Source organism: Gopherus evgoodei, chromosome 10 (assembly GCF_007399415.2).
Source record: "Gopherus evgoodei ecotype Sinaloan lineage chromosome 10, rGopEvg1_v1.p, whole genome shotgun sequence".
Lineage (NCBI taxonomy): Eukaryota > Metazoa > Chordata > Testudines > Testudinidae > Gopherus > Gopherus evgoodei.
This window is the reverse complement of record NC_044331.1, coordinates 42877750-42901313: the sequence shown is the minus strand read 5'-3', so window position 1 is coordinate 42901313 and position 23564 is coordinate 42877750. Positions and strand designations below refer to the sequence as shown.

General features: G+C 43.3%; 1 protein-coding gene across 7 annotated transcripts in view; it reads left to right on the top strand.

Moving 5' to 3' along the window:
* MYO9A (myosin IXA) overlaps positions 1-23564 on the top strand; it is a 455555-nt gene that overhangs the window by 363621 nt on the left and 68370 nt on the right. For all 7 annotated transcript variants that reach the window (XM_030576852.1, XM_030576855.1, XM_030576857.1 and 4 more), the window contains 4 exons: positions 2380-2455; positions 13359-13502; positions 14495-14534; positions 18250-18372. In XM_030576852.1, coding sequence (XP_030432712.1) covers positions 2380-2455; positions 13359-13502; positions 14495-14534; positions 18250-18372 — 383 coding nt within the window. The remainder of the gene's footprint in view (positions 1-2379; positions 2456-13358; positions 13503-14494; positions 14535-18249; positions 18373-23564) is intronic.

The window sequence follows — 23564 nt, the reverse complement described above, 5'->3', positions numbered from 1 at the left end:
TCACCCATGCACCCCAACCCTCTGACCTAACCGAGCCCCTCCCACACCCTAAACCCTTCATCCCCAGCCAGAGCCCTCATTCTCCCCGCCACACACACATTGTGCAATATAGGGAAACTGTTAAACACTTACTGTTTCCAGACCATTTTTACATTTAAAAAATTATAGGCTTACAAGGCTAGTGTGTGCGTGGGGAGGACTTGGACCCATTTTGGGCACCACCAAAACTTATACAAACCTTCCACCCCCGCCAACCTATCTGATCTCTTCATTTTATCATAGGAATTTCTTTTGTCCCAGAAGGTCTCTTTCTCATGCTTTTCCTTCCAGACATTCAGTCCAAGAAGAGTTAGAGAGGATGATGATGGGCTATCACTCCTTGCCGAGTATCATCATCTTCCATGGGAGTTATGGGTCTTCAGGTGGCTAATAAGGCCAATCCTTGAACCACAAGTTCTGTTACAATGAAGGCAGATGTTTTCAGGCTCAGCAGGAGGCTGTTGACCATGACTGGAGACCCGTCTTTCCTTTCTCTCCTCCTTAGAGAGGATATGTTTTATGGGGCATGAGGAAGGAATTTAGGGACAGTGTCATCTCCCGTTTCCTTTTACTCGATTCTGTGAAAACTCTAATGGGAATACACAAAAATGAGTTTCTGAAGTGATTGTTGTTCTCAGCCTGTAGACCTAACTGTAGGACAGTTTTGCATGCATCCAGAGTGGCTGGATCTGTTCCATCAAAGTCCCTTTTGCCAATTCTGACAGCATCAAACTGAGAGGCTGAACATGTCTGAGTGAGGTGCACCAGGGTGGTTGTGACCTGTTTTGAGTAGTGTTGGAAGCTATCGACTTCAAAGACTCTCAATCAGATTTGGATTTTTTTAAAAATGTTTTCCAAGAGGACTACAGGAGGACATTGTTAAATGTCAGTACATTCTAAAATGTCTATGAGTTGGCTTTATTTAGAACCTCCAAGTGAGCCCCTAGAGGGTCCCAGGACTCCTTTAGCATAGCTGTACTGGCTTCCTCAGGATCTGTGAGGTAGGATCTCAGAGCTTGTTACTTAGGTCGTTTCTTTTGCAAAGCCCAAAGTAAAAGCTGTACAGGCTTCCCTCACTGGCCTTGAATGTGGTGTGCTGCTACAGGTTTTAAGAAGTTTCCCTCTTTCTCTCATAGGAGAAGTATTCCTTCCACATGCCCACCTTTTAAGAAGGCACATTTAGTATGATTGTTAACTCAGCCAGCCAAGAAGTATGAGACTTCATTCCACTGACCCCAGACTAACTCCTTTTTTTTCTTTTTTTTCTTTTTTTTAAAGAGAAGGTAGTGTTGTATTTCCTTCTATGTTTTATTACAAAAGACAATTTAGGCTTCCTTTTTTTTCATAGAGTTTCCCCTCCCCCTCATTTTGGAGAATTCAGGGCAAAAGAATACACACTTATGAATGTTAGGTGAATTCTAAAAAATTTCTTGGTTCACACTACAGATTTCAGACAGCTAAGAAATTACTTACCTGTTTTCATGATCAGATGAAAAGGTTGTAAATTCTCTAAATATCAGTTATTGGGTGGATAAAAACTATGTTTCGTTGCCTGCAAGCAGTTATATCTTTCCTTTATTTCTGTTAATTTCATTTGTACCCAAAACATTTTAACTTCTTGGGCAGACACAGTTGAACCATCTGCCATTAAAATCTAGAAAGCTGCTACAACATACTCTCCTCACATGTTTATCAGACCTTGAAAATTGAACCTATAAGTATCAGAGGGTTCCGTTTTGGCAGAAAATAAGATTACCCCCTACAGCATACTGCTTACTATGTCAGTGTATATTCATTTGTTAGGAAGAGGAGCAAGCAATGACATACAAGAAGAAACAATTACTGGTAATTGCAGTAATCTAGCTATTTCTCTCTCTCTATCCCAACCAATTCCCTTCTTGATGGAGTGATTGACTATTATATTTCTATATTTTTCATGTTACTGCTTTGAAGTGTTTTGACTGACAGGAAGCAGGTGAACTGGTACCTTTATATCAGTCATCAGTTTTCCTCCCACCTTGGTTTCTAATAGTGGAAAGTACACCATTAACAAATTGTTCACATGTCATATTGGCGGGTGCTCGGGGAATAGGCAGACTAGAGCGAACAGAATTGCTAGTAAGTTATGTTTCCTTGTCAAAGAACATGACAGACGTTAGTAGTCAGTTGATATTTCAGCAGCCATGGCTCCTTCATAAACCCCTTACTTTGTATTCCCAGCATGTGCCAGAATAAATACATATTGTCCTTTTTCATTTGCAGCCAACAAAAAGCTGTTGCTGCTCTAATTTTGTCCTTGTAAAGAGGGATGTAAAAACTCTTGTTGATGTGCTTCCATAGGTATTACTCGGAAAAGCCCAAGAACGCCCCTTTCAGATCTTCAGGGAGTTAACACCATCAATGAGAAAACACAGCGGTAAGTCTACTCTTCACATAAGCAGGTAAAGATAATTTCAGAGGGGATTTTTTTTTGTACTGTTGCAAAACCACCCTGTGAATGCTTCTCCCAGGATGACTTTTGTCTTTTGCCCTCGGTTCGTTCTTGCTTTGCCTTGTCACATCCTTAAATCCAAATGTCTTTGGACCCAGTTTGACAATAGAAATTGGAGAAAAGTTTCTTTCTACATAGAATCCTGTAATTGTAAGTGGGAAGGATTTTAGAAGTTGATTTATAAGGAGGAATGTGCTATAAACCGAAGTCATATTATAGGGAAATAGTCAAGGTTGTCCACCCTTAACGTTCACATAATTGTGTTTGTTGTAGTTATAGAGGTCAGAATTCTTCCACAGTTGTTCTTTGAACAAAAACAAGGGAATTGCGTATTTTATAATGCATAATTCTGTGTATCTGTGATGTGATAGGAAGAAGGTCCCATGGCACACTTTGGTTTGTGCTCCCAAAGAGTTGTGGAGGTTTGTAGTGTTGAGTTTCAAACATCTGCAGATACGTTTGCAGATGCATTTGTTCAGGGAATGTCAAAGGAATCCTAACTGTTAAAATGAAGATATCACAACTGATTGAAACCCTCTTAAAATACAGGTCATCTACAGCTCTGTCATCTTACAGGTCTGGGTCTAAAGTAATTCTGGTGTTAGAGAGATTCTTTAAGATTATAAAATGTCCTTACAGTTCTATCCTGGATTTTTCCATCAAGGTTTCAGTGAGGACATAGCTCATGCAGGATGTCATGCCTACATCTCAGGAGCCGTTAAGGGGTACAGAAGAGGCCAGCACCCCTTTCCAAGCAGTTTTTCTGACCCATATTGAGAATTAAGTCCCCTGTTAAACAGACTGCTCCTACCTTGAAGACAGATCTAGGCTTCTTCTGTGCTCCAGCTTCTCTATTCCTGTGATGCAGATGTGTCAGGAAACCTGCTTAACCAGAACCTCAGGATTCCCCTTGCCTAGGGGCAACTCTGTTTCACCCCTGTTCCTAGCCCTTGGCAAAGGGGTATGGCCAGGGTGCGCCAGCAATCTTCAGCTGCTGAAATAACTGCTTGGGGTTGTGGGCAGCTGAGTGTCATTTATAGCAGCCCTTAATTCCTTTGCTTTGGAGACCTGGACCAGCACCAGAACAGGCCAAGATCAGGCGGAATCAGTGTGATCTGAAGCCACCTTTTTTCCTTCTAGGCTGCCTCAAACACAGTTATAGGGAGACCCAGGATCTTTTCTCTAGCATTGTGGACTCTCTGTAAACCTCCCTATCAATCTACGTAAAGTGTCCCTTTAAAGATATAATATTCTCCCACCCCAGTGCTCTTTTCCTCTGATAAAGCTGAGGTAGCATGACTTTTTTTTTAATATCAGGAAGGCCCTGAAGTTCTGTTGAAACAGAATTAAAGAATCTCAGGTTGATAAATGAGTTTATTTTGATGTACCAAAGAACAACATGGTTCCCACAAAACCGTGTTCTCCAATTAGATCAAAATGTCTATCAGTGATACTTATCCTTAGAGCTAGCACTGTCTTGTTGGAGTGGCCAAGGCCTCTCCCATGAGAAGCAATGCTATTCCTGGTGTGAGGAAAGAAATAAGTCTGTAAAGTCACTGTGTGATCATCCAGGCACAATTTCACTAGAGCTCATAGAGTAGATACAGTTACAGCATTCTACCCAACTCTAGCTTCTGTTCTTGAAAAGTAATCCCACTCTGTTGTGTGAAGTGAATGCACTGGCTGTCTCTATAGTAGACTTTTTATTTTCTTAACCTTTCCTACTAGTACTATAATTGATCCAACTCTAACCAGTTTAACTCCAATCATAGTATATTTACTTTATGTGGTATGATGTGTAATTGACATGTGTGCCGTGTAATTGCACTGAAATCCCTACTCTTCCGTCAGAGGAGGAGAGGGAACAAAAAAGATGGACCTTTTTGTCTTGCTACTTGCAGTCAATGCTCAACTGCATTTATTTGGATCAAAACAAAACAGCAGATAAATTCCCTGAAAGTCAAAAGATCCCAGGATATCAGGATAAGAGCTAAAGCTTAGAAAAATTAAAGTGAAACACATCAGACTGGGTGGAACATGTAAACTTTTGAATGCTTGAATATTTTCTCTAACTTTATTTAATAAATAATCATAGTTTTAAAAACACATAACAACAAATGTCACCTTCATCCCGGTACCAAACAAACACTCCACTAAAAAACCTCATGTCAGGAGAAACCTTACAGAAGTAGTATGTTACAGAAGATGATGTCCTAGCATAGTTTGCTCAGGTTTTGCATTTGGTTCAAAATTAGTTTTGCAGTATTGTTAGGGTTAGAGTTGATCAGAAAATGTTCCATCTTGTCACTTGGCACTGGACCAGCTAATACAAAAGATTCCAATTTTCTACACACCTGTAGTGTTGTTCTCCACTTGCCTCCATAAACTCTTGTGAACAGCAGCCATGTTACAGGTCAGAGGTGGTGATATTTCACTGATGGTTGAGTGATCCTTATATATAATTTACCCAGGGGTCTGGATCCTTCCAAATGTAAGGCTACTTAAAAGTTTCTCTCCCTTGTCTTTTGAAGTCAGTGAAATTTTAAGAGGAGTAACGTACTACTCAATGTAAACAAGAGTGCCAGAATCTTGCCGTAATGTAGGACTGGTGTCATTGGCTATAAATAGTGTAAGTGGTGAATCTGGCTCTGCACTTAGTTTTACCCGTACATCTGAAGCCTGACCTGCACCACCCTCAGTTACTCCAGTCATGACCAAAGACTGTCAACCATACCAGAACATGTGAAAGTTTGAAAAGAGCCCTACTGTGAGACCACTGAACCTTTCCCATTTGCCCTAAAAGACATTTCAACCCAAGACTTCAAGATAAAAGGGGTAGTGACTATCATATTGTCATCCACTCCCACTTTTCTTCTTTCCTTCATCCACAAAGGTTGTAGGCTGGTCTCTGCTACGAGGAGATTGACATTGCTGCAATAGATTCAGCAGGGATAAATTTAGTGGGTCTAGTGAAGACCTGCTAAATCAATGGCAGAGTGCTCTCTGGTTGACCCCGATACTCCAGCTCTCCAAGAAGAATAAGGGAAGTTGACAGGACAGCGTCTCCCGTCAACTCAGCACTGTGAAGACACCGGGTAAGTTGACCTCAGCTACCTTGACAGTAGCTGAAGTAGCGTACACTTAGGTCGGCTTACCCCTGTAGTGAAGGCAAGCCCTGTGTCCCAATAAACTTTTCATCAATGAGTAACAAGCTGCCCATAAGAGTCCTAATATTGCTTTATTAATTGTGCTGGAATTTGTTCAGTGACTAGCCAAGAATGCATTATTCAAGGTATCGTAACTAGTGCATGCTCTCTATCCCAGTACTCTCTCTTAAGTAGTCACAGTCTGTGGGTCCACAATATATAGTAAACTACTGAGCCATTAAATATTTTCTGTCCCCCATAGCCTCAAAAAGTAAAAAACAAAACAAAAACACCAATTCAACATCTCATAAGGTATTTAATCCAAAATGCAATGACTGAATATGGCATAGGCTTGGAAGGATTCGATTTTACTGGTAATTATCGGTAATGTCAGTTTTACCATACACACGCAGATTGACAAAAATATGTCCATGTATAATGATCAAAATTTTCAGATAGGCAAAGTAGGAAAAAGCCACTTTTATTAAAGTCAAAATCTTGGGGTTTAGATTTTTGAATTAGACTCATTACAAATGTACTAATGAATGCATATTAAAAACTGGGTGTAAGGATATTTACTTTAAAAGTGGTAAAGAGTTCTGTGGCACCTTATAGACTAACAAACATATTGGAGCATGAGCTCTTGTGGGTGAATATCCACTTCATCGGATACATGCATCCAATGAAGTGGGTAGTCACCCCAAAAGCTCATGCTCCGAATACGTTTGTTAATCTGTTAGGTGCCACAGAACTCTTAGTCTGGACCTGTAAAAGCTGCAAACACAGCTACCCCTCTGATATTTGATATTTACTTTGTATATTTTGATGTGACACTGACAAATTGTTTTAACAGTTTATAAAGCTTTATCTTTCTGAATCTCAGCATCTATTCTCATTAAATAAATGTTTGTCCCTACCTATAATTTCCCCAACTGTGAAAATTTAAATCGATTAAAATAAAAAACTGTTTAAAAATAAACATCATTATTTTCTGTCACACTTATGACGGAAATAAAATAGAATTCTTCCAAGCCTAAATATGCCATTTGATTTTAATATCACTCACTGCGGTTAATTTTGTTGAAGACAAATGTCTGTTATTTCATTAATTTTATAAATTTTAAGTTTTACAGTTTTTAATATAATTTTAACAATTACCACATACAAAACTGTCTACAAAAGTAAAGATAATGATCTACCAAACTCTATAATAAATCAAACACTGTATGGGGGGAGCGGGGGGAGTGTAACATGATTAATTAGAAATCTATTTTTAACTAAGATGTACAAACTTAAAACAATCGTTCAGATTCTCACATCAGTGCTTTCTGATACTTAATGTGTGAGCCATTGAACATTTTTCTGGGGTTAAATTAAAACCAGTAGTTTCCTCTTAAATACAATGTATTACTGTATGGCTTGAGCCCTGCTATGTAGCCTGAGACATTATTTTGAATGCAAATCTAAGCAATGACATCATGCAAGAAGTAGCTGCAGAGAAGCTTTCTGATGAATCCACATCCTTCAACTCTCCTCCAAAGAAGTGGTTTTGTGGTTTCCACTCGAGTACTATGGCAGCTAGAGGAAAAAAGGCTTCACTAAAGCAGAAGCAAGGTAGCATGTCCAAAAACAGCCTGAAGCAGCCACTAAATAATTAAAAACATGATATCACTAACCAAAGTCTGTCAGGGTGGCTTTAGTTTCAGTTCAACAGAAACTGTTTTATGTTCATTAATGGTTTAAGAAATGTGAAAAGAACAGCTGTAGATCACTCTCTTAAAACAGTCTTGCTTTGTGAAATCATTAAGCCCCAATTGACAGAGGTTGCTGGTATTTATGCTATTGTTAATATGTTTTCACCCTAGAAAATATAATCACAGTGTAGAGGTTCTCCCACACCGTGTAGAGGTGTGGGAGAACCAGTATTGTTGACTCTAGTTCCAGCCCTGTGGCGTCCATTGAGTCCAGTACCAGTGAGGGTAATGTCAGCACCAGCTATTTTTCTGTACCAGTAACACATCAGGTGGCAGTGGACCTCCTCTGCCTTTCCATGCCTAGCTCTCCCTTGGTCCAGGACTTCACAAGGACTATGGCATTCTCAGTCTTGCTGCTTGCATGGGCTTCTGAACCTTCTTGTCTGTCGGCATTGCATCCTGATAATCCCTTGCTGCAGACTGTGGAAGTGAGGCCATTGCCAGGCTCGGCACAAGGGACCTCCTCAGCAGTGGGAGACTCCTCTACACTGCTGCACTTTGCAACACTGCTATTACTGTGGCAGCTTTCCCTGCCCTCCATCTCAGCACCACTGGCAGCATCAGTACCACTTCTGACTTCAGTACTGACACTGCTCCCAGCACCAGAGATGACTTAGACATATTCAGTGCTGGCTGTGCCATTTCCACCATCAACACTGGTCCCTTCCTTGCTGAGGGAAACAGATGAGTCAAACCAGTTGTTCACACCTTCAAGGCTAGCTCCACCTTTATCCCCTGAAACCTGAGATTCTTTGACATCCAGGTTGGGTTCCTCCTCCCGCTCTCCATCACCTGACCTGTATCCAGGACTGTTCATGGAATAGTATCAGTACTGAGATTGGCCCTCCTCACAATAGGAACAGGGGCCCCTGGCCTGGTGTCTCCTGGCCTCCAGTGCCTTACCTTTATGCTCAGTGACCCCCTTGGCACAGTCCTTGATCACAGATGTTGCTGTCCTCATCCTGCTCTAAGATGAGATCACTGGGCATATAGGTTACTGGGTCTGTTGACCCACCCCAAGCTCAGACATCAGTTGTTCTTCCCCTTGGGGAGCTTCTGGAGCTGTCCCATCCAGGTCCAACTGTTCTGGACTGGGACCTGTTATTGGTGCAGCTAATGGCCTCTTCATTGTCCCTGGATAATTCATCAGTGCCTGGTTCCTCCTTCACTGTCTGAGGATTTCAAGGCCTACCAGGACCTTTTGTGATGTGTGGCTACTTCCCTGGGCATCCAGGCAGGAGAACACTCATAAACATCCTGCAGCCTTTTGCCTCAGAGAAAGTGGCTCTCTCCATTAATGATGCGCTACTGGAGCATGCAGATGTTCTTTGGAGAACACCAGCTTTGGTGCCACCTATGGCATAGCATTTGGAAAAATGCTACTTTGTCCAAATGCAGGGATTTGAGGTGTTTTACTCCCACCCAACCCCTAGTTTCCTGGTTGCAACTTCAGCAAACAACAGAGCTTAGCAGGGCAGATTTAAGTCTGTTATTAAGGACAAAGACTCTAAATGGATGGACTTAATGGGTAGAAAGATCTACACCAGCTCTTCCCTGCAAATGTGAATGGCAAACCAGCTGGCACTGTTGTCCAGATACAACTTTGCAAATTGGATGACTACGTCTAAATTTACGGAACAGCTGCCCGAAGCCTCCAATGTGGAATTTCAGAGATTTATTACTAAACATTGCTTGGCAGCCAAGGCGTCGCTGCAGTCTCTGCTAGTTGTGGCATATACTTCAGGCAGAGTGAAGGCCTCAGTGATGCCGATGAAAAGGGCATCCTAGCTACAAAATATGGGCATTGCTTCCAACATGCAGCAGGCTATAGAGGACTTGCTCTTCAATGGATGGGTACTTTTTTGACAAACCTGATGAAAATTTGCACTCCTTCAAGGATTTTAGGGCTACCCTGCACAGGCTCAACAAATATATCAGATTTATTAGGTTCCGAATGGTCACCCTATCGGCTGTCCTCCCCTTGTTGACTCAGAATGACTGGTTTGCTGTTCTATAATTTTAGGATGCTTATTTTCATGTGGCAATTCTCCCATGCCACAGAAGAGTCTTCTGGTTCATCGTGGTGAACCACCATTTTCAGTACACATCCTTACTTTCAGTGTGTCTTCTGTTCTGTGGATTTTTACAAAATGACAGCATACCTCAAGAAGAAGGGAATCCGTGTCTTCCTATATCTGGACCACTGGTTATTAAGGAACAGGTCCAAAGAAGAGGTTCTTTCTCATAGATGCTTTATGCCGTGCTTGTTCAACTGTCGGGGTCTCATCCTAAACACTGGGAAGTCAACATTGGTTCCCACTTAGACAAAATTGAGTTCATGGGGCCCTAACAGTCTCTACAAGTTTGAGTATGTTTTTGTCAACTGACCATTTTCAGACGATTTGTTGTTTTTGTCTCAGTCTGCAGTCTCAACCTTCCATGACAGTTGCATGTGCCTGAGGCTTTTGGGACGCATGGCCATATGCATGCAGTTTGGTTCGATTTGCCAGGCTGCACCTTTGCCCTCTTGAAGTGTGACTCAGGAAAGTTTACAGTCCAACCCTTCACCCCCTTGATAGGTTGGTCTCTTCCCTCTGTTGATCCTGGGCTCCATACAGTGGTGGACAGCTCTGTGCACACTAGGGAGCTTTTAGTGTGCAGTAGCTGGGTCCACATGAACAGTTAGTGGCAGCAGGCTAGCGCACTGTACATTTGCATCTCAGCTTGCCAGGTGCGAACAAGACAAGCCCTAAGATGGTTTTGGCTCCCTGCTCCAGTTGCGCTTCCAATTGCCCCAATTCTGTTTTCCACCTCAAATTCTCTATGCCTTGGCAGGGGAAGGGATAGCTCAGTGCTTTGAACATTGGCCTGCTAAATCCAGGGTTGTGAGTTCAGTTCTTGAGGGGGCCATTTAGGGAATTGGAGTAAAATTCTATCTGGGGATTGGTCCTGCTTTGAGCAGGATCTTGGACTAGATGACCTGCTGAGGTCCCCTCCAACCCTGATATTCTGTGATTATCAGCTTCAGTATAGTGGGTCTCCTTTCAAGGGGCATAGGGAAGAGAGTGCCCATTCTCAATTCCGGTCTGATTCCTTCACCCACCTAGGTCATCCTCCTGCCTGGATCCATGTTTTTGTAGTAGCATAAGGATTTGCCAGGCTCACCTTCTCCAGCCAGGGCCTGTAAAGGATGCATTGGAGCCAGTGAATCCAAGAGTTCTTCTCAGGTAGAGCACTCCTCCCCCGACAGCTAGGGACCGTGCACTCTTCCTTAGGTAAATCCCATTCTGGCAAGCTTCTGAACAAAACCTGTAGGAACTAGACAGCAGCACTGAGAGGTGATCTCTTTGCATACAGGTCCAATTGCTGCTGCCAGATGCATTCATCTATCTGCCCCTCCCACTAGTGTCCATTCAACATTTCCACACCCCACCAACCTCTTCTGGCACTTGCTGTGAGATGCTCTCACAGCGTGTCCCAAAGAGGCCCCACTAACCTCTCCAATCACACAGTGACAGGAGCAGAACGTGGGCTCTTTCAAACAATTTTGATGGGAAGGGGAGAAGGGATTACTCATAGGAGCTGACATATCCAGCTCTATTGTTGCCCAGATCAGTCCAAGTAACTTACCTCTGAGTGGGGGCATCACTCAGCTCAAGATCCTGCACTTTGGATCTCTCCCAGGACCCTGCCCAGCAATTGGGAAACTTGTTAAGGCTGAGAGCCCATCTGTGAAGGCACAGAAGTTGGAATTCTGGGAGCAACTGAAGGTTAAACACTCTCTGCCTTAGGCTGTTTGTAAATTATACACACTGCTCAAAGAATGAATCATGGCTCCCAGGCCAGAATTGATTCTGCTGTGATTCAGTCTTCTGAGGCCATGTCTACATCTAAAATTTTGCAGCGCTGGTTGTTACAGCTGTATTAGTACAGCTGTATAGGGCCAGCGCTGCAGAGTGGACACACTTACAGCAACCAGCGCTGCAAGTGGTGTTAGATGTGGCCACACTGCAGCGCTGTTGGGCGGCTTCAAGGGGGGTTCCGGGAACGCGAGAGCAAACCGGGAAAGGAGACCAGCTTCGCCGCGGTTTGCTCTCGCGTTCCCGGAGCCACCCAGCAAACCGCAGGGAAGGAGACCTGCTTGCTCGGGGTTCCGGGAACGAGAGAGCAAACCGGGAAAGGAGACCAGCTTCGCCGCGGTTTGCTCTCGCGTTCCCCGAACCACCCTGCAAACCGCAGGGAAGGAGACCTGCTTGCTCGGGGTTCCGGGAACGAGAGAGCAAACCGGGAAAGGAGACCAGCTTCGCCGCGGTTTGCTCTCGCGTTCCCGGAGCCACCCAGCAAACCGCAGGGAAGGAGACCTGCTTGCTCGGGGTTCCGGGAACGAGAGAGCAAACCGGGAAAGGAGACCAGCTTCGCCGCGGTTTGCTCTCGCGTTCCCGGAGCCACCCAGCAAACCGCAGGGAAGGAGACCTGCTTGCTCGGGGTTCCGGGAACGAGAGAGCAAACCGGGAAAGGAGACCAGCTTCGCCGTGGTTTGCTCTCGCGTTCCCGGAGCCACCCAGCAAACCGCAGGGAAGGAGACCTGCTTGCTCGGGGTTCTGGGAACGAGAGAGCAAACCGGGAAAGGAGACCAGCTTGATTACCAGAGGCTTCCTCCTTCCACGGAGGTCAAGAAAAGCGCTGGTAAGTGTCTACATTGGATTACCAGCGCTGGATCACCAGCGCTGGATCCTCTACACCCGAGACAAAACGGGAGTACGGCCAGCGCTGCAAACAGGGAGTTGCAGCGCTGGTGGTGCCCTGCAGATGTGTACACCTTCAAAGTTGCAGCGCTGTAACTCCCTCACCAGCGCTGCAACTTTCTGATGTAGACAAGCCCTGAGAAGTTGTTCTTTCTTTAGAAAGTATATGTCTCAAAAATCTCTGTGACAGAAACTAGTGACTGGCTATAAAAGGAACCATGATTTGATGACAAGGCAATTGTATTCAGTAGTTTGGTGGCATATTGCTCCATGGCCCAAGCTGTGGACCTTCAGCGCTTGGAGGATGAGGCAACTGACACCACTCTACTTTCTTCTCTAATTACCCTTTTGATCTGGCACTGCATTGGTTTTCATTCCTCCTTAGCAAGAATCTGGCTCTGGCAGTCAACGTCCAAACATAACAGTACGTGATTGCCACTTATTTAAAGGGGAGAACCTTTAGGTCATGTTCTCCAGAACCTTAAAGGCACATATGGCTGGCAGTAGAACATTTTTATGGAACATTTTCTGCTCTGTAACAGAGCAGGAAAAATTGGATAGGCAATCCTTTGTTTGCCAGGTTATACCAGGTGCAGTTTGGTGATTCTCTTTGTGACAGACTGGTCATGTTGGGGTTAAGGTCTTGAGTTCATAGCACCTCCGTTTCCCAAGATGTTCTTAGGCATTTTACTTTCTTCTCCCTTATCTTCCATGACTGAAATGACTGTGAAACATGGGACACCACACTGAACTCTGATTTTGTGGCATCACCAGAAGTCTTAAACTATATCATTCTCAGTAGCAGAGAACTGAGCTGAGTTCTAAGCTCTTAATTGTATATCCCTAGAAGCACTTTGATTATCTACTGATCAGAAGTATCACTTTGAGAATGAAAGAACAATAGGCTATTGTGCACCTGCTTACCCAAGTAAATATTTTATTCTAAAAATACTTTAAAATACATCTAGGTGACTAGATGATGTCTAGATGTGTGTATGGTACTGTGAACTTGTGTGGTGAATGATTGGTGACTGTTGTTTTCTAATCACACAATTTTATAGTCTGTTAATTTAGAACCCTTTGGCAATTGTAATAACTATTTTCAAAGCCTTCTTTTGTTCAAGAACCAGATATTACATGTGTTTTTAAAATGCACATTGTGATGACCTGTCTTTCATTACAGCGATACCTACGGAGTTGGCTGGACTGGCAGGATGGGAATCCGACAAGGCCGACTCTCTAGTCCTAGCTCCTTCCTAGACAAAGATGGAATATTTGTTAATTCGACCAACAGCAAGCTGCTGGAGAGGGCCCATGGCATTCTCATGTTAGTACAAAAGGCGTGGATTTTGGCCTCATTCCTAGAGTATGCTATGCTGCGTGGGTAATAACAATGCTAATCCAAGAAGTCTGAGTTCCAAGTACACTTGGATGTTCCAAGGCTTGGATATATTGTATAAATATACTGTAAACACGATTAGTTCAATCTCTTAGTATTCCAGGTTGATAGTACCTCTTCTCTCCACTGTGGTCTCTTTCCATTGGAAGAGCAGGCCTTCATTTGTAGTGACAAGAATAGGGAAGGGGTAAGAAGTGCTAAGGTCAAATGATATGACAGTAACGCTATACAGTGACACTACAGGGAAGAGGCTTCCACTAAGTGGGTCACTGAAACAAGATATGGAAGTGATCTATTTAAATTTGAGAGGCTGGGGTGCCCCTTTCTTAACCCATGTTGTTGATTTATAGTACAACTTCATCATAGGTTTCAGAAGAGCTGCCAGACTAGCCAGAGGTAAGGTACTACGGGTGGTGTGTTGAAGCAGATGGGTGAATCTGTTCCCTACAGATCCCCTCTTGCTGTTCTTCACAGTCAACTACCCCATTACTCACAATCTGTAACAATCCAAGTTTTTGAATGGATTCACCTTCCCTTTTATCCCATCCTCTCTCACAGACACACACAGGCAAAGAAATGCAGAAAAAGGGTATGTGGAATGTATGCTAAACCTAGTTATTATGCAGCTTACAGGAAAACATTGCTATAGGTGGTTTGAAGAGTCTTTTTCATTTACTCGTGTGTATCCATTCTACTAAATATGATTTTTCTACTCAATTTGTACTATCTCAAATAGTGTCAATTCTTTCTGACATGGGTATTTTGGCTACTGGCCCTGATGCCAAAGTTATTGGGGCTTCCTAATGGGAAGTCCCAGCTTCTGCCATGAGAGGGTTAAAATGACAACTCAGTAGCAAATACATAATCCCATTCTGTAACCTTATGCCTGTCTTAATATGGCCCTTTTATTGTTTCCGCAGGAGAAACAAGAACTTCAAAGCCAAACCCAATCTCCCAAAGGTGAGTGAACAAACATGTTTACCTCTCTTGTTCCTGGAGTATATAAGGCAGCACATATACTGTATGCACTGCCATTAAATGTTAACTTGTGTATAATGTATACTTTATCAATTTGAGGGGAGCCGATTCAAAGTGAATTGTTCATCTCTAAAGTGTGGTTTATCAAGTTGCTGTTGTAATATGAAAGCTGTGCAAATCAACTCCAGCCCGATATGTTTGAGGTTATTCTTTATTTTATCGCAATGAAAGTTAGCAGAGTTCTCGCGGACAGTGGTGTGTGTTTGTCCTGGAAGAGAGCTGTGCAGACATTGGATTCCTTCCTGCTCAGATGCTGCTAGCTATTTTTTTTAACCTTCATTTTGTGAAGTTAAAAGAAGGCCAACACAGAAAATACTGTCACAAGCTGTTGAAGGAGGTCTGCATGTCCGTTTGCTGGGCCCACTTCAATTTAAGTCTCTAAACTGAAAAAAATGTCCAGGGATCACTCAAAAATTTTTGTACTTGACATATACAGAGCACTTTTCAGGCCATCTTCCTTCATGGTGGAGATTTCCTTTCCTAGGAAAATGTTTACAATTAGTTAATTACAGTATTAGAGTGCTATATTATTTTGGTAACTTCCATTTTATTTAAAGTGCATTTTGAACATTCCTGCTGTTTCCTTTATTTTCTGGCAGTACTTACTGTGCCTGATGGCATAAGATGAGAAGAGATCCACTGTTTATCACTGGCATAATTATAGAATTTTGCGGTCATTATTGACACTGCTTTGTTTAAAGAATGTCTGGTTTGTGCTGTGTGCCTTCCAATAAGAATTACATTTAATTAAAAATGAACAACAAAATGTAAGCGTGGAATACTTTTGAGGGTGCATGATTTTTAAATAGAAAAAAGACTTCTCCTTTCATTTTGTTGACTTCTCTTCTAGACAGATTGTGGAATTAAATGGTTTCATCTCAAGTAGACCAAATCACAAAGCCAGCAAGTATCATTCTGTATAGTGAGCAGTCTCTATTCATAAAATGCATGGTACTCAATAATAATGTGGAGAGAGAGCAGACTTTTTCTGATGGCAGGGGCTGAGTTAGAATGTGGTAGGGTGGTATTCTGATGCAGAGATCTTATCAGAAGCAGCAGTGTGAGTGCTGTAACTTGAAGAGGGCAATCCATATTTGTGCATTAAAAGGCAGAGAACAAATAATCAACTGCTGCTTCTCCTAGAGCAACTAAAGAAAAAATTTGTACTGATGCTGCTCTTTTGTGTCACATATTATAACTAAATAAGCATAGAAATAAGCATAGGTGGTTAGCAAATTGAGTTGATTGAAGTATCCATTACATTTTTGGTCTGGGGACAGCATACCTCAAGGGGATGGACTTGAACTGCTCTTTTTCATCTCTAGCTAAATTAACTCACTCCAGCTAAAATCCACACATTCTTTTTTTGCTTGTGTATTTCAAGCAAAGAAAAAGGTCATTTGAGGGTTTCTCTCTCTCAATCTATCAAAGCTCTGACCAAAACCAGGGGAAAACTCATGTCTTCCATCAACAATTTCCTATTCAAATGAATGAAACCAAGGCTTGCTAGTTATGTCTAAGTGCACAACACAAGCTCATTTACTGTATGCATGTAATACATTTTGCAATGGTCATAATTATACTTTGTGATTAATACCTCCTTAAGATAATTGGTGAAAGTTAAAAGTCCTTGCAGTGTTTCAGTTTATCTGCAGATCCAAGAGATAGCTGTGTATGGAGGGGTAGACTGAGCCCCCAAACTTTGCCTAGTTACAGAACCCATTAGCAACTTCCCAAGCACATGGGGGCTGCATCTCTATTCCAGTAAGAGAGTCTGGCTATTGCAGAAGGCAGAGCTGTGCTGTCTGAGTGAGTAAGCTGAGCATTGTAGGCTTAGTAGCCTGTCCTCGTTGCCTGTTGGCAATATAATATGTATCTCAGCAAGCCATCAGATTGTGCAGTACAGTGTACATGCCAATGGAGGATTTCATTGATCGAGCTGGAGCAAAGCAAGTTGGAGCACATAGCCCCAAAAGGCTAGAAAGGTGCTTTAACTACAACACGATTGTTGGAATTTTACACCTTGAATTAGCTACTAAATTACACTGGTTATAATTCTTAATTTTTAATAATGCTTTACTCTCACTGTATGCCATACTGTCCTGCAGCAGCTGAGGAGCGTGAGTACCAACCGCAAAGCAGACTGTTACAAGCAGGGCACAAACGCCAAAATGGTTTTGAGCTTTATACTTAGATTTCACCAACCAATTATTAAGTGTAAACTCCTCAGGCACTGTAACAGCCTTAACGTGAAATAAAACAAGCCCCTTGGGTATCCTGCCCTGTCTCTCCACTCAGGCGAGCGTACCTTTGTAATAGATGGTCCCTTACACCATGAATCACAGCAATATTCAGGTTGCTCCCAGTTCCAAAAGACCAGTCACTTACCCCAGGTCAATTGCATGTTACATCTCACAAAGACAATACTTGAAGCCAATCCTATGACAAATTATATACAGATTTATTAAAAAATGAGATGAGTTATTTTCACAGTTAAAGCAGGTAAACCTACGCACAAATGAGTTGCAATCTTAAGTTTCAAAAGGTAAAAGAATATTCTGTAATAAGCTATAATGAACTTCAGATGTCCTTTAGGGCTAACTGGGGTTCTGTTGCTTATGCCTAGATAACCTTGCTCCCCAAAGTCCAAACAGCATAGAGGTCCAGTTCCTCCTTGTTAGGGGATTTTGTTCCCTACTCTCATGTGCCATGGGCTGCGAACTCAGCTGATGGAGGAATCAACTTGCATGAGTCATCTTCATGGGGCGGGAAGGGAGAGCAGAGTACCAAAACTTCTGTCCTCTTTAATGTTCCATAGTAGTCCATCTGGTGACGATAGGCCTTTCTTGTTGGCCAGGATGTAAGAACTTCTGTTGGAGACTAGCACGTCACACTAGTTAATGTCTCTCTCCTGTGTGGTGATTTACACAGTCACAGAGGCTCACAATACAAATGCTTATGAGTAGCCTTACAATATGGGGTACAGATGTTTTAAGTCAGATTAATGCGTGCAGCAACTCACAAGCATTCAATAAGGTCTAAACGCTTTCTGAGAATCCTAATACCTATTTTAATAATACTAACACAGTTGAGCCAGACTGTTTCCAGCTCTGTAGTTCTCGGTGTTCAATTGAGACATGGGGTCCTTCTCATGAGATGGCAATTGGTCTGCCAGCATCATACCATATATGAACACACAGCATGCATTAAACCTAAATAGACTCTTCTAAACTTTTGCTAACTTGGAGCATCAGAGAGTCCTGAAAATTATGCACATACAGGAGCAAATCTACAAGCCACATGCTCCTATGACTGTCACTCATCAGCCCCCTCCCACAACCCTTTCCTTGTGGTCTACACAAACCTGCTGTGTTATGTCCGTGTTTCAGTTGTAAGCTCTTTGGAGCAGGGACTTTATATATAGTCTGTACAGTGACCAGCCTAGTGGCTACCATAAAAATTCCCAGTTGTGAATTGTTCCCTTGATATTTGCAGGGGGCATTGCATAGGGTCGGCACCCCAAGGGGAGCCCTATGGGATAGCGGGAATGGCGATACAGCGGGAGAAAGCAGGCCATAGGTAGTCAAAGTTATTTTTGTATAAAAACTCTCTTGGTTTGTTTTGGGTTTTTTGGCAGCACTTGCTGGAAGTGAAATCTCTCAAGCACCTAACTAACCTGACACTGCACGATCGCATTACAAAGTCTCTTCTCCACCTCCATAAGAAGAAGAAACCACCCAGCATCAGTGCACAATTCCAGGTAATTTACTGTGTTTACTCCAAATGTGACGAAGCACAAGAGAAGAAAGAGTTGGTCGTGGGTGCACTCAAAACAAACACTTGCATGGGTCCTCAAGGTGCAAAGGATGGTTCTCACAGGCACAGAACTCTCCTCTTTTACCCTATTCAGAATACAAAAACAGATAAGTATGTGTAGCTTGGCTAAGCAATGATGTTTAGGGGACATAACAGTCTACTGATATTTAAAGGATGCAAATACTGAGGAAGGGGGATTACTTAGGGTGAGTATAACAAAAAGCAGTGGGATGAAAATAAGAAATGTAAGATTGAGGCAGCCTATCAGGAAAAACTTCCAGACATTGGGGTTTTAGACTAACGTAATCTTCCAAGGGAAGTAGTGGAAACCCTATTGCTCAGGGATGATAAACTAGAGGGACAAAACAATCTGAAAAGTATTGTAGGGAGCAATCTTATATTGACCATGGGATGGACTAGTCCCTGGTCTTTTTCATATCTAACATGATTTTTGAGGGGTATGTCCTTGCCTTTCCGAGTTCCCTAATTTTTCTTACACACATATGCGACCTACTTCCATCTCTGGCTCTATCACCATGCGCATTTAATTTTGTATTGAAAAAAGGGCAGATGGTGTCCCTGATTCTATTTTCAAATGCAACATGACAGTTTTGGGGAGAGGAACTGCAAACCCCTAAAATGCAACAGGAGAAAATAGTGGTAATTACATATGCACAGATGGAGCACAGGTTTTTATACCCGTCTTATTGCTTAGCACCTAATTCTGAAAACAGGCCCATTTATGGGGATTTCTCTGGGGAATCCATCAATAGAAGAATTCTGAAAATGGTGGTATTTAAAAAAAGTGTAATTATTTGCATGATGCGTTTCTCAAGGTCAGTTTGTGTTCGTGCCAGTTAGAATGTAATTCCTTGGAAGAGCCCAGAAGGGAAAACCCTGCTGCTTTAGCTCCAGAAATGCATGTGAATTTTGAGATGGGATTGAGGCCAGCATTTTTTGTGCTGTCACTATTCTGCACCAGTTAACCTGCCATTTTGGGTAACTGAAGCTAAAAAAAACTTCTCCAGCCTTGTCTCTGTGGATACAGTCTTGGAACTGCAACTGTCAAGTCTCGAGACACATGCACAAGTGTGTGGTAGTATGAGAGAACAAATTTCATTTAAAATCAGGCATGTGGTCTAGTTTATAGAAAGCATTTTCTAGTTATCCTGATCATTTCAAAAATGTTTCTCTGGGAATTAGTTAATTTCTGGAAACATGTTATACAAAATATGAATGCAGCAAATGCCCTTGTCCCTCCCATCCCAGAGAAACGGAATATACAAAAAGGCAAGCCTCAGCTGGCTTGCATGTTCACAGCTTCACTCCCTGGAAGTGAAGAAGTAGATTTTAGGTATTTACCAGTAAAACACCATGAACAGATAATAAAAAGCAATGTAAGTTGGTCCAAGTGGTTCTATACACAGAATCACAATAGTGTTCTCCCCATTTGTGCTGTCATTCCCAAACAGTGCCCCAGCCAATTTTTTGCAATGATAGAGCAGTCATTTTCTAACTGCAGTCACATACATGGTTACCAAGAATCCTTAAAATGCTCCAATGACAACAAGTTAAATAAACTCCATATCCTGTTTCCATGTGTATTCTGCTAGAAAAGTTAACATCATGATCACTTGAGTATCTTGTAATTGTTAGTTCTAAGCAAACAAAAAGGCATTGCATATTTCATCCCTGATCCAGTTTGGAATTTAATATTCCCCTTGAGAGACTAAATCATGCCACATTCATACTGTAATAAAAATGACGGGCTCATTGTCATCGTAGCATGAAATCCTCTGTAAACAGAATGGAGGGAAAGAAGGAGCATAGCATCATTTTCTTTTGATTTTTTTATTATGTTTACTCTTCTGCCCCACTTTTTCTGTTCAAAGAAGTTGCTGCTTTTACAGTAGTCTGTGATAATGACATCTGTGACTCAAAACCATTTGAGTCAGTGCAGTGCAATAGCAGTCTTCCTTTTAGCTTTTTCCTCCTGCCTCTCATTGGGTGCATCTGTGCTACTCTATCCTTGACTTTCGGAGGCACATAGCCTAAGGGATTCCAATCAGTTTTAGGTATTTGTGAAATCCATGAGTGATAGAGCAGCTGTTTGGGTAGCAGACACAAAGCAGAATCTGTCACCCAAAATGTGACACGGTAAACATTTGTGTTTCCTCTGTGTGACCCAAGCCCATGCTTTCTTGGGTTTATTGCAGTGTTCTTGATAAAAAGTTTTTTTTGCAGGTTTGCACCAGACTATTTTCATGAGCAAATACTTCTGTCTTGTGCAAGTTAAATGAAATCAGAGTTGTGATATCCAGCATTTTTCCAGGGTGAGAACCAGAGGGGAAGAGGGAGGCAGCCAGTATATTGTGCTCATTCTGAGAAAAACCAGCTTGTTTGTTTGTTTTTAAGAGTTACTTTGCAAGCACATAATCACATACAGCTGCATATAGCTCCAAAGATGCAAAAGGACCGTAGGTGCATTTTAGAAATTGGGGGAAATCTAAGGGTATGTCTACACAGCAAAGAAAGAACAGCGGCAGACCCATGTCAGCTGACTCAGGCTTGAGCTTTAGGACCTTTCCATTTCACAGGGTCCTACAGCTTGGGCTCCAGCCCAAGCCTAGAAGCCTTCATAGCAGTGAAACAGCTTCTTAGCCCCTGGTTGCTGTGTGGACATATCGTTAGTCTTTGAAATAACTGAACAGGTTGGGTCCTTCTCTGCCTGGGGAAAAAGATGTTATGATGCCTAATAGCTCTTTCAATATATATTATGCATATAATAATACATACGATAAATACACAACAGAATATCTTTTAGAGCATCTGTATTATTAGAATCAAATCATCCCCATAATTAACTGACATTGGGATGTATCATTATTTAGATCATGCCAATAGTGTGCTAGGAACTTTGCATATACATGTGAGGACAAGGCCACAGTTTCAATGAGCTTGCAATCTGAATAGCCAATGTGTAGATGAAGGATATGAAAATGGAATTCAACAAAAAGCAAAATGATTGCGTGCCTGTCCTTAGCTTCATGTAAACTTTTTTTTTTGGGGGGGTGAGGGGGGGCGGATTAACACTTCATTACAGACAGTAGTTAGGCAGTGTAGTGAGTTTAGAGGAGGGATTAGGAATGATATTTTATTAAGAGACATTCTTGTAAATAAATAATAATCAAGTTATATATTGTACATGTATTAAGTAAATTGTTCAAATAATGCAAAAATAAGAGATAATTTCAGCGCATTTAGTGCTCCATGTTTGTTACAAATTTCAACATAAAAGCAGAGCCAACTTCAAACTGTCAACATGGAATTTCCATGCAAACAGTCACTCCTCTCCACACAACATGAGGTCATATGTTTTCCACAGAAAATGCTGGTCCAGTGAGTGGCGGGAGCAATGAGATGGAGTTTGTCTGGGACCCTTCCAAATGGCCTGCCAGAGCATTAGTGTGACCAGGCTGTGCCTCTAGGAGAATGAATCTAGAGGGCTCTCTAGATGGAATCTGTGTCACTCAACCCAAGCCCAGAGTAGATCTGAAAGCCTCTGCATGATGGGTTAATGCTGGTCTTCTACTGGGTAGTTATTTAGAACAATGTTTCTTCTTCGAGTGCTTGCTCATATCCATTCCAATTAGGTGTACGCGTGCCGCGTGCATGTTTGTCGGAGATTTTTACCCTAGCAACACCTGGCAGGTCGACTGGGCGACCCCTGGCGTGGCGCTGCTATGGCACCGAATATATACCCCTGCCGACCGGTCCGCTCCTCAGTTCCTTCTTACCGCCCGTGTCGGTCGTTGGAACAGTGGAGCGCGGCTCAGCTGATCTCCACTTCCCTAGCTATTCACTTGTTCTAGTTCTTATTGTGTATATAGTTTTATAGTTCATAGTAGTAATTAATACTTTTCATAACCTTTTGTTAATGTAGTTAGTGTATATAGTTCAGAGGCTTGGGGATTAGCCCTTCCCCTCTTCTGGTGCCCAGGATCATGCCTGGTTCACAGGGCTTCAAACCGTGCTCGGCCTGCCGGTGGACGATGCCAGCAGGAGACCACCACGACTCCTGCCTAAAGTGCCTGGGGGAATTCCATCTCACAGATAAGTACCGGATTTGCAAATCGTTTAAGCCGCGGACTAAAAAGGAGCGGGACTTTCGTCTTAAGCAGCTCCTAATGGAGACGGCCCTCACCCCTCCATCTTCGGCACCGAGTACCTCACAGTCCACGCCGGGGAGAAGTGCCCCATCGGCACCGGAGAGTGCCGGCACCGCCAAGATGCCCTGGCACCAGCCGTCACCAGCACAGAAGCCAGCCTGGCACCGCTCCCTCTCCCCATGTGCCAAAAAGGTTAAAGCTCCTGCGGCTCCGATATCTGCACCGCAGTCTGAGCACCAGCCAAAGCCGAGTCGCCCGGCACCAACAACTGCCGCAGCACTGGCAGATTCGGCACCATTGATTCCGGCCATGCAAGAGCCGTCGAGTCCGGAGCAGGATAGCTCCCCGGCACACGCCTCGGTAGAGCTTATCGTTCCCACCACGCCAGAGACCTTCTCGACGGTGAGAGAACTGATTGCCCTGACGGAGCCTTCCCTGCCTCAAACTCCGGCACCGCCGGTGCGGGTTATTGCGTCAACAGGGAAGCCTGCCCTCATCAGGCCACCTTCCATCGACGCCGCAGGCAGGCACCACTCCAGGTCGAGGTCTCGACAGCATTCCCGATCTCGTCACCGATCCCGATCTAGATGCCGCTCGCAGTCCCGGTACCGTTCTCCTTCTCGGTACCGGTCGTACTCACGGCACCACTCAAGGTCCTGCTCTCCAGACCGGTACTCCAGACGGTGGTCCAGCTCCCGGCACCGTTCGCACCGCAGCCGCTCTCACCATAGAGCCTCACGATCCTGGTTGACCTCCTGGCACCGTACCGGTCGCAGGTCCCGGTCAACCTCTCAGCACCGGTACGACTCCCGGTACCGCTCTCCGACACGGCACGACATCTGGTACCATGCTCACAGAGCTCCTCATGCACTCTCTCCTCCGCCATGGCCATCATGGCACCCATCTCAGTCTTCACACGCAGATAGCGCCGCATATGGGGACTCAGAAACGCAGAGCCGTGTCCTCC